Genomic DNA, 12058 nt, shown 5'->3' on the forward strand with positions numbered 1-12058 from the left:
CATCTGGGACTCTTCCTATTAAATTTATACAAAAGATACATAATAATTACACCCTGGCTCTCTTGTAGCCTTGCACTCTGCCTCTTCCCTACAATGTGGCAATCTTACACCCTCCAGTTAATACAACATTTCCCGCAAAAATGCCGCAATAAATCAAGGTTTGTGCTGCAATATTTGCCATTTCATGCTGCAAAATTTGCCATATCATGCCGCAAAATCCTGAAAGGTCTGATAAGAAGACCACTATTATTTCCCCAAATCGTGAGTGATGTATAGAATTGCAAAACTACATTCATTTGGCAGTGATAGATCAAAGTTACGACAATATTGGAGACAACCATGAAATGTTAGTGGCCTAAGTGACATCACAACTAGAGTACACTTAGTCGTTACTTGGTTTGTGAGGGTGAACTGTTGCGTGAAGTTCATGCATAAGCACCATCATAATCCTCAACACGGACCGTATGAGGCAGGCTGCTCTGATGTCATGCAGCTCGGTAACGCATTGGGGCCATTTCCGATATGTAGGACAAGCATCCATAGTTTCTCTGCAGCAGCAGTTCTCCTCCTCGGTTGGAATTAGCACGCACCGATTGCAGGTACACGAGGTGGAGACGTGGTCCATGCGACTAGCCCATCGTTTCCGCATATTTCTCTTTCGTGTAATTCCGCCTCGGAATACTCCGGCTCTTACTGGTAGGGCTGTATTGTTGCCATTATGGGACAAAATTAAAATGGATAGTAATGATAGTACTAGTATCTGTTCTCACGGAATACGAGCCATGAAGGTAGCTGACCAGAGCACAGAAACGAGGCACAGAAGACTCAAAAGAAGACAGTGAAGCTATTGGAAAAGCAAATCTGATGTTGTCTGATGAGAAGCGGTCTGTTTATACCTATTGAGGAAAGAGGCATCCTGCCATTTCCATGGAGACACGTCATTAGCTGAAGCTCAGAGAATGTTGACACAAGACATGCATTGGTGTTGTGAAATGGGCGGTACGTGTCTACTGATCTCAGCCTCACGGACGGGGGATATGATTTAGTGCCGCCAGGGCAGTTCACCTTAGGACGATGCAGCAACGGATGAGAATAGCACAAGATGGCCTCACCCTGCTGCCTGATTTCACATGTGTAAAAATGAGGAAAACTATGGTAAATTGCATAGGAAATGTTTGTACGATCGATCAACGTATGCTTAAAAACACATGCCAAACCCTCGGGACAATAATATTTTTGAGCGCAGATTTGTTTGCCCGCCTTCTTTTTCACATCCAGACTTTCTCGACTTAGCAAATCCTTCATATGCTGGATGTAAATTGTGCACTAAAAGATGCTTTCTAATGTTTTTTTCAGGCACTGTGATAGATATGCATTTTACAGAAATTAAGCGAATTGTGGGAGGAATTCCTCAAAACAGATTTACTTTAGGTGCCGTTGTGTCTAATACTGCTTGCTTCATCATCCCTTGCCTACAATGTAGGCGGCGGCAGAGCGCGGTGTGGGTCCCAGTAGCCTAACAGCACAACAAAATAGGTAGAGCATTGGCCGCAGCAGTGCAAGCTTCCCTCACACACAACCAGTACAACCTGGGCTCAGCAGGGCGGGCTTCACACGCGCAGATTTGGTACAGTATGGGGCACAGTACTGCAAGCTCCACTCACTCTGCATTACATCACGGACAACAGCTGGGCAAATTTCCTTCACACAGAACATATAAAGCGTGGGCCACAGCAGTCGAGGTTTTACTCACATAGGGTCGGGCAGCAGATCAATCTGCCTAAATTACACATACTGCACCTTACAGGATCACACTTTATAGAGCAGAACTATCTTTCTAAATCGTACATGCTGCAGATCCTGAAATGCTTGCGTGTCACAACAAGGTAGAATATGCACAGACAAAAGGGAGAAATGTTACGGAAGAGGCGTGAGCAAAGATGGAGACCATAAAGAGCATACTTGCCACTTAAAAGCAGAGCATGTACAGACAAAAGTGGGAAAAGATACTGAAGAGGTGAGGATAACTCTGGTGAACACTTTGAGCCAGTGTGTTAAGAGCAGGCAGAAAATATGGAGACATATGATGGGCCTGCAGTACTCGGGCATGGGCAAGTAGGGATCTAGGGATCTAGGGAGGGGTTATGTGTGTTGTAAGAAGGAAGGAAATGACCGGGCAACCAAAAGGAGCCCGCATGAGTCAAACGTTGTCTTTTCATAGCTTTTGGGACCACCTTCCTAAGTACACAAGCCTTTCCATTTTTGACAAGCATCCCAGAAATCGCCAAAAACTGCTGAAAGTGTACAAATATGGGCTCAAACCAGTCGACCGCACCTTGCTCGAGAAATGCAGACCCTCTCCCTTATTCCCCTTTTGTAGTGCAAATGGCTGTTGATGCATTCCCGAGCTGGCTCCAGAAGAACTCCATGTGGGGACAGATCACGCCTTGTGCATATTCTAATCCATTACTGCCCCTCCATGTCACTGGAAGGACGCCCCCTAAAAATAGAGCAATACTGGATATTCTGCTGCCTTGGTATCATTAGTTAGCTTTTCCTTAGAGCTTGGGCATATAGTAGTGCCTAGTAAAGAATAGGAGATGCACCCATCCCATACCCTAGTTCAACATCCTCACTTTCTCTGTCAACATGCTTCTATTCAACTTTCATGCAGCTTCAGCATCCTTTTAGACATGAGGGAAGGCGCATGGGGCACTTTGAGGAATCCAGACTTTGAACTTTCCTACTCATCGTTTCATTGTGAAGAAATGCTCGCATTGTTTTAAACCTAAAAGTTATGGAACAGACTCCAAACCAGGTGTGTGGCGGCAAGTGGAAGGCATTCAATTTTGGCTTGTGGCTGTGTCCATTGTGTGAGAGAAGGCTCATGGGAGATGCTGGGGTAGGTAGACTTCTGGGTGAAATGATTAGGGATTCCGGCCCCTGCCCTAGTAGCGTGAAAAAAGTGGTCCTATGTCCCGACTATCTTTGCAACTGAATGGCAAATATCCCAGCTGGCTATTGAGCATAGCATCTGAGCAAGTTAGAGTGAGGTTTGAACCTACATACTAAGGAAGTTGAAATGGGTTCCTGAGGTCTTCATATCTCAAGCACCGGTTTCTCTGCGCCAAACCTCCTGGCCTCACATACCATTTAGCACCTAGCGTATGGTAATAGGTGGAGTCACCAGACTCCCCTCTTACCACATCTGCCAATTCCAGATCCTTTTGGCACATAAGATAACACATCTTTTGGAGTGAGGGATCAGTCATGGTCTGACAGTGGCCATGTGAGAAAGTGAAATGGGACCTGTCTACAATAGGCTATTGGTAGAAGCATGGCAAAGACTAGTAAGGCTTTTCTAGGTGTTACTATTACTTGTAATGCATTGTGATGACATTCACGTCTTTTTGCATGTCTTGAACTGCTATATGTGGTTTCAAGTTAGTCTGCTCATCAAGGTTTCTGACTTCTCCCTTCACTACCGCTCAAATTCTACATTCAGTGCACAATATGCATACCAACTATGCCACCCTTACATGGCAATTGAACACTCTTCACAACAGACATCAAACATCAGAACACTACACCTCTATAACCACCTTACATACCACACCCAAAGCCAATGCATCTTAGCACTAAGATTACACAGGACTCTCCTTCTGACAAAAATGCATCTATGCTCTTGACACACAACACCTAGAAAAAGACCTCTGTGATGAGCTCAAGATACTTAGATTCTGCATGCATCAGCACAGTAAGAATGCTATCTTGAATTTTCTCCTCACTCCCCACTAACCTCAACCACCGCTCTTTTTCAGATTCACCAGATCTCAGAGAAACCATGAAATCCCAATAACATAATGTGTTTCTAGGATGCTGGGAATCCTTTTGAAAATTGGGAATAGGAAAGAGCCTGGACATGTGTATAAGTTATGTTTATGGCTTCCATCTTTGGCCTTGATCATATGTTTAAGATGGACTATTTTTAAGGGAATTGTCAAGGGCATGTGCCTGCATTCTGGAATGTGGCATAATTGGGCACTCGACTTGTGAAGTGACAGCTATAAGTAGCATTGGTTAAACAGCCAAGAGAATTAGAGAAGCAGTTTTTGATCTTGAACACTAATTATGGTTTTGCCCAGGGTCAATAGGAAGCAGCTAGATAAAATAATGTCATCATAAAGGTAACTTTAACCAAGTCCCACTCTTCTCAGTTCCATTTGTTTTTCAGTTTGGTCTCTTTGGTTCTTCACTATCCATACCTGCCTCCAAACATTAACTTAATGTATTATTTCAAAATGTAGAGAATGTAAGGTGATTTAGTTCCAAAAGTTCTCATAAAAGATTGCTATTATTGTAATTTTCAATACTCAGTGCTAGGAAATAATATAGCTTGCTCTGCATTATTTGCACCAACCATCTTTATATTTTATACATAGAGCAGTCTTGCATGTCTGCCAATTGTTAAGTACCTTCTTATTGTTTGACTTATGTTTCTCTATTGTCTGTTTTTCCTAGTGCTAACTGAAAATGTTTCTTCAACTATTCCTTTGTAGACACGTGATCACTAAAGCTTCTTTATTTTATTTGTCTTGGATCTTGTAGGGCTAATTTGTCTCATGTTGGTGCTTATCTGTAATGGCAGAACCATGGTGAAAATACCTGGTCTGTTATCAGAGTTATTATAATGATATTTTCTGTTCTCTGTTAAGTCTCTGGAAGGGAGGAGTGGCTATGTCCAGTTGTGGCCCTCCTCCTTTCTTATTTCCTGTTAATTTGCAAAGAATGCTGTGTTGGTTGAGCTGATTGTTGGTTGTGTAATGGTGTGGATTGGCTAAACATTTAAGAACGTGCTTCCCTATCTTTTTTTAAGTGTTTAAAGGAAATTCCATCATATTTTTTTGTTTTCAGTTGCAACTGATTTGTAATTTGTCGCTGCTAGCATGATAGATTTCCATGAAAAACTACACGAAGAGAAGTGGCATGCTGTGTGGTTTTAATAATGCATTTCTGTACCAAATGTTTTGTAACAAAATATTGTTAGTGCATTTCATTTTAGTTAGATTGTAACAATTGAACATAAATTATCAATTTTAAGAAAAAACTGCAATAAAGTTCATTCATACCAAAAATGGGATCTGTTTTAAACAAAAAAATACATTGATCTGTAATTCTTTGTTTGAATTCATGTGCTGTTGTGTTTAGGGAGAAACTCCCATGTGGCCCTTCATTTCTCTCCTAGATTTTTCCTTCTCATGTTTGCCTTTTCTTCCCAACGAAAGTTACTCTCTTGCCCGCCAACACTTTACCACTCTTCCCTTAACACCCACCACCTCCATGCCCCCTTTTATATCCCTTTCTTTTATATCATAATCATAGCACATAGCACAAGCTGTTTTCCGTAAACTGCTCTTCTCTAAAATAATTTCAATTAACAATCTTTGTTTTCGTTTTGCAATAAGAAGACATTATAGATCATGCTTATTTAACAATAAAAAGAGTAAATTAAGCTACAATCTCTGTTTTGCCTTTCTTTTTAAACATTTGTTACAAACATACTTGGGAAGGAGAAGGGGATTTAGTTCCTCTAAAGAAAAACTGTACTAAGATGAAATCCAAATGCTGTGTGATGTCGTCATGCATTGTATTTTGGGGAATTGTTATTATTGTCTTTATTTTGTTGCTATTGTGCATTGTAATGTATTCCTTTGTCGTACTGTCCACAGGATGGCCCCTGAAGTTATCTTGGCTATGGATGAAGGACAGTACGAGGGGAAGGTGGATGTCTGGTCTCTTGGGATCACCTGTATTGAATTAGGTTAGTGGAACAGAGTGTTGAATATGCTGCAGGGGGTATAATTATTTGTTGATCTCTGCTGTCACTTCAAAATTCAGTCACATTTCAGAGACTTGGCATCAGAATGTTTTTGCAAGTGTCTCTTTAGAACAATAGAGCAATGACGTTGTCATGCAGGTTGTGTTTGGTAGTTTTAATAACTGTTCATTTTTTTACACGCTTGTTCACCCAAGTCGCACGCAGTTGGTTTAGGAACTAGGCTCAGTTTGTAATCCACACCAGGAGCCTGGTTCACTTTGCAGGCTTGTCGTTCTAGTGCTGAAGGTCCCTAAGAGATTTGGTGCCCTTCTCAGTTTATACTATACATGGGATATAATGGTCCCCTAAACCACAAGAGATGAAGATGTTTTCTTACTTAAGGCAACAAAATCCAAATCACTTTGATCTGGCAAGCCTAGTGGCCTAGTGACACTCAGTAGTCTCCGGCTCCAGGGAGCTTCAACGATTTGTAATGAGGGACTATAATGACGATGTGTAGAAGGGGTGATGATGTTACGCACCTTATTGGGTGAGCGGTTTAGGTGGGCATACAATATATATCTGTTCTCCCAAAATTCGTATATAAGGTGTAGCTTATACCTTAACTTTTTACCTGGCCCACCTCTTACCCATGTCCAAACCCTGTTCTCCAGGGGTTCCTCGATGGGAATATGATGAGGGTACGAAAATGGGGCTAAATTCCTAAAAACCCTTAAGGAGAAAACCCATGGTTATAGTAATTGTCACACGAAAGGAAAGGCGGACACAAAGGAATGCTAGTATACGGTTCTTTAGTTGTTAAAAGCTCACTTATATGCTTTTCCTGTACACCAGCAGGGTTTTTAGATATTTCATACAAAAAGGGGAAAAACAAGACACTATATACACTTTAACTTATCCTAAGCAGCTGCATTACTAAACCAAAAAATATAAAAAGATCGGTTTTAAATATTAAAAAAGAGTTTGTTCAAAATATGTTCAAGGTCCATACAGTCCACTGTATTTAAAAACTTTATATAAAACCTTACTTGCAATACAACCTGGCCAGGGCTGTCCTAATGTTTCTTCTGCCAGTATCTCAATGTCCCTCTCTGGCTTCGCACTCTTACGATGGCCCTGGCAGTGGGCAGCACCAGTGTGTGGGGCCCCCAAAGTCCTTACATGGGCTGGACTGCGTATGTCAGATGCAGCCCAGCACTCTGTGTAAGCATGGGGAGCCCACTACACCACTTCTCAACCTGGTCCACGTCTGTCGGCTGTGGCCCATAGACTCCAAATGGGCCATCTGATGTGGGTGGCCTTTTCACGTATATCTTAGCCCAAAAGCTCTGAGGGCGTTGGGCGCTCCCCGGCCGTGGGGAGCACCAGTAATTTAATGTGTGCTCGGTCTGGCGGGGCATAATGGCCACCTGGAGGTGACAACGTTTAGTTTTTCCCATTTAAGAGTAAAGGGACCCTCGCATGGGGGTCTCTTACTCTAGCCCTTGCTTTATTGCCTGGTGGTGCCGGGGCATCTGCTTTTCCCTTTTTTTGGGGGGGGGGAATCCCGGCATGGCTTCATGCTCCAGAGATCTTTCCTTTAATCTCCTGACCGAGAGATACACATGGCCTTCGAGCAATAACAACTGAATCATCTGTATAATGCAAGTAAAGAATTTGCCTTCCTCCACCATCAAAACATTCAGATTAAGATAAAACAGTTGCTTAAAGAGTCTCTTGTTCGATATATACTGATTTTGCTGCTAGTAGGTAGATGTTCAAAACTTGATTTTCTGTACCTAGACCTTGGAGAAAGCCCTGTTGGATATTCGTTAAATCTCAATGGCATGAACCCATGCCATTAGTTTACCTGAGATGATCTTTCCAACAGTTTCAAAGCTATTATCCAGCAAGGAGAATGGCCTTTAACTACAGGGATATGATTTGCCCCTTTTCTTTTTAAAAGAGGGAAAGGAATTGCCCTTGTTAAGCATGGAAATAAAAATATTACATGTGAGGAGCTCAACTGATATTTCGGAAAGGGTGTCCCCCTCAGCTGGATCTATTTGCAACCTTCTTGAACCACAAATGCCTTTGGTTTGCGGCACTTCTTGGACATAGTCCCTAAGCCCTAGGGGATGCTCTTCAAATTCCTTGGGACGGTGAAGCATGCTATGCATTTCCACCGATTTCCCCGTATTCCGAGAGTACTCTCAAATTTCAGAAAGTCTGAACATTGCTCTCTGATATTAATAGTGCTAAATTGGCCGAAACCCATCTGGTATTCAGACCTTATCCTGCTCAGTGCTCAAGTGCCATGTCTCCCTCCAGTGACTAAGGATTTGCTCTCCCAACCGCAGGGCAAGGTGCTCCACCCCTCTCCCCGATTTTGCTCAACTTAGCAGCCTGTTACCTGAGCAACTAGTATTTGTTCATGTGGCTTTCAGAAGACAATACGACCATTGTTCAAGCTGCGAGAAAGCAGTCCACAAGGTTATAGTACAAAAGCAAGTGGACTCGCTTCTGCTTCTGGATGCTGGAGCAATCCCTCGATCTTCTACACTCTTCATTAGACAAGTCTTCCTTTCGTGAATTAATAGCATCGACAGGAATGGTTCCCTACCATACGATTCAACATCCAATCTTGTCATACATACTACTCCGCCATTGGAGATTTCATCAAATCCCCGAAACATGTGGTATGCATCCACAGCAAACCCAGTCATCAAAAGAAATTTTGACAGATTACTAAAGCTCTACCCTCCATTTACAAAACCACACCCTGTCTAGGATTTAAATGTGGTATTATCAGCTATATCACATAAACCGTTTGAACCCATGTCTACAGCTGACATCAAGCTTGTGTCTTTCAAAATCACTTTTATGGTAGCAGTACATTTCGGTCTGGAGAATCGGGGAGATACAGGCTCTTTTTTTCTTCAGAGCAATATGGTCTTTCACAAGGACAAGGTGGTTCTTAGAACACATTCTAAAGTTTTGCCCAAGGTGATGTCATCTTTTCATCTGAACCAGGTAGTTGTCCTTTCTACATTGTTTCTTTCCCCTCAATCTGAAGGAGCGAAAGTCTTTCATTCTATGGATGTCAGACAAATTCTGAAATTCTATCTAAATTGAACCAAAGATTTCAGAACACCATATAGCTTGTTTCCTTTGGGGGGAGAGGGTGGTCATCAAGTGGCAGCTCAAAGGCCACCATAGCCAGGTGGATTGTTTCTTGTATTGTGTAGTAGTGCAAGCTCCAAAACAAAATAATACCTAACGGCTTACATGCTCACGCAGTTAGGGCCAAAGCAACAGCGATTGCATACCAAAGAAACATTCTATGGGAGGTGTGAGAAACCTGAAAGCATCCTCACTTGCCTCTCCTCAGAATCGTCTTTTCAGGTGGCCAGGGAAAGGCCATCGCTTTTTGATCCCGACCCTGGTGGTGGATATGCGAGGGAGGATCACCTGAGTGGAGGAAACTTAAAGAATGGAAGGTGGGTGTCTTTAGGTGAGACGTGGTATCCCCCATTTCCATTCCACAATGAACCTTAAGTCAATGAGGCCTTTATGATATGGCATTTATAATGCGCCTATACACAAGTGTTTCAAGGTGCAACGCGACAAGGGAGGGAGAACAGAGGGAAGACAAAGACAGCGATCATACTAGGCCGAGTATCATTCAGATCGCGCAAGTGCAGGGGAAGGGGAAGAGAAAAAGTGTGTAGTGGGAGATGGGAAGGGGACAGCGCAGTACATGAGGTAATAGAATAAATAACAATAAGAGGTAGGGCCATCTGGTGGCAAGTGCAGGGGTAAGTGCAGACATCAGGAGGTGTCACGTGCTGGTGGGTGACAGTAGGGATACAGAAAACAGTCCCCAAGTGCGGGTGTTGCAGGGAGGCAGTGTAGGTGTGTAACTGGTGGGGAAGGGGACCTAGGCCCGAGATCATAGGGCGGCCAGATAACCAGTACAGTTTAGCCAGAAATTCAGCAGGGGAGAGGAGGAGAGAAAGCGATGCAAAGAGGAAGGTTTTTAGGTGCTTCAGAACCAGAGATGGTTCTCATCAAGTTTCAGGGAGGCTGTTTCAGTGGGATGCCCCAGCTGAGGTAAGAGATTTACCACCAATTTGTTGCTTGGAGAACCGACTGACCCTGAGGGAGTTGGAGGCAGATTAGCGAAGAGCTCGAGAAGGAAGATATTTAGGAAGAGAGAGTTGAAGGTATTGAGTCCCCAGGTGGCCTTGTGGACAATGCAGAGGGTTTTGAACTTAATCCTTGCAGCCACTGGAAGCCATTGTAGAGATTTCAGTCCTGGAGAGATACGATCCCTGGGCTTGAGACCAAGGACAAGTCTTGCAGTCCTGTTCTTGATGAGTTGCAGAATGTAGGGTATTGTCAAACCCCCTCCCTTCCTTCTTCACCAAACAGACCTCGGGTGAAGCATCCGTATAAAGGAACAGGGAAAAGAACAAGAGGGAGAACCTCTTCTCTTATGGGCAGCCCAGACCCACATTTACCTCCTCTGAGTAGATCAAGAAATTGGCAAAATACATCCTACCCTCCCCCGACCTTCATAGATCATTACCATTCCACATATATCCCATTCAGGTCCCTTTTAAGACTGGGACGAGGAATGCACTCTTGCACATATGCTACCAATTTGGTACTGGGACGTGGAAGAGGATTATAGAACACCATTCTGAAAGTTCGACATGTACCAGTGATGGTGTTCATTGTAGTCGGGCAAAGGAGTTGCACCAGCAACCCCTTAAGAGGGCTACAGGTGCATATAAAAGGGAGTGACTCACATGAGAGAGGGGCACTGCCTGCAAAGTCAGAGTGCTGTGGAGCAGGCTGGAGAGGAGAAGCTGGTGAAAAGGACTCTGGTGGCTGCAGGAGATCTGGATGTTCGTAGAGGCTGGACAGAGCCACCAGAGAGGCCCGAGCCGTGTGTGTCCCCAGCTTCAGCTGGGGACACAGAGGCTTCCAATTCGCTGTAGGTGGCAGCAGGAACATCCAGAAGAGGCAAGCGCGCTTCGCTGGTTCTCCTGATGTGAGAGACGGGAGCATCAGGCATCTCAAATTAAGACGAGCGACTGGCGACAATGTCTCTGGGTCTTCTTACGCAGGTCAGTATGGAAAGTGGGGTAAAACATTTCAATTATACTACACTATTGTATATTGTCTTGTTATTTTCCCTTTATTTAAATGAATCTCCCTGTCGTCCATCTACAACAATGGTGAATACTCTATCTGCCCCTCCTGTAATAATAAATTCCCTTGGAAGGATGCACACAATGTGTGTAATTACTGCCTTCCATAGGATCACCAGGAGGAGAGGTGTAAAGCGTGTAAGCACTTTAAAACAAAGACTCGTAAAGATTGATGGTCGAATCGCTTGGCGGCGTACGCAGTGAGCTGTTAAAAAAGGCTGCTAAGTGTTTTAAAAGGGAGCACACAAGTCCAGAGAGGACACTCATTTTTTTGAGGAATTCCTCAACTAGAAGAAGAAATAGGGCATTCTATGGCTCTATTGCAATCAAGAGATGAAACTAATGTCGGCAGCGCATGGTATAAAGCCCAAACACATGTGGTGAGGAAGCTACATGTCCCCAATATCTCCTGGGTGACGGAACACATCGCAACATTACAATAGTGGCTGCATTGTATTTTCATTTTTCGGAGCATGAGTTATACATCGTGTGTATGTGGCAGGCCGGGCAAACCTTGATATTACAATGATTAACGTGGACCTTTGGCGAAGTAGGACGTATTGTAAATGTTCTCATCCAGGTTTTTACAAAATAATATACATCACTTGTAAAAAAGGAGGTCATAGCATCTTGACTAAAACAGTTCTCTTTCTTTAGCACTTTATAAGAAAGTCATGGTATCAACAGTAAGACAGACACAAGTGCCCACAGTTCAAGGGTGTTTATTGAACTTAAAAAAAGGTTTGAAAAATGCCTATCTAATCCTAAATCTACATATAGGAGCAAGCTACGACCATCAAATAATAATAACGCAGTCCTAGTAATGTCTTGTCAAAATGAAAGGACCTATACTAATAAATCTATTGCCAAATCCTTACTTCTAAATACAAATAGTGTGGGAAACAATGTTAAGGAAAAGAAAGAAGTGTTCACAAAATGATATGTCAGGATGTTCAGGCCGTTGGCCTCCTTTCCCCACATTTTCAGCAAGGGACAAGGCGGTACAGTCGAGCTTAGCACA

General features: G+C 43.2%; 1 protein-coding gene across 10 annotated transcripts in view; it reads left to right on the top strand.

Moving 5' to 3' along the window:
* TAOK3 (TAO kinase 3) overlaps positions 1-12058 on the top strand; it is a 2703337-nt gene that overhangs the window by 1076007 nt on the left and 1615272 nt on the right. For all 10 annotated transcript variants that reach the window (XM_069619192.1, XM_069619190.1, XM_069619185.1 and 7 more), the window contains one exon: positions 5730-5821. In XM_069619192.1, coding sequence (XP_069475293.1) covers positions 5730-5821 — 92 coding nt within the window. The remainder of the gene's footprint in view (positions 1-5729; positions 5822-12058) is intronic.

The sequence above is a fragment of the Ambystoma mexicanum genome, chromosome 10, assembly GCF_040938575.1.
Source record: "Ambystoma mexicanum isolate Mex_15411 chromosome 10, UKY_AmexF1_1, whole genome shotgun sequence".
NCBI classification, from domain to species: domain Eukaryota; kingdom Metazoa; phylum Chordata; class Amphibia; order Caudata; family Ambystomatidae; genus Ambystoma; species Ambystoma mexicanum.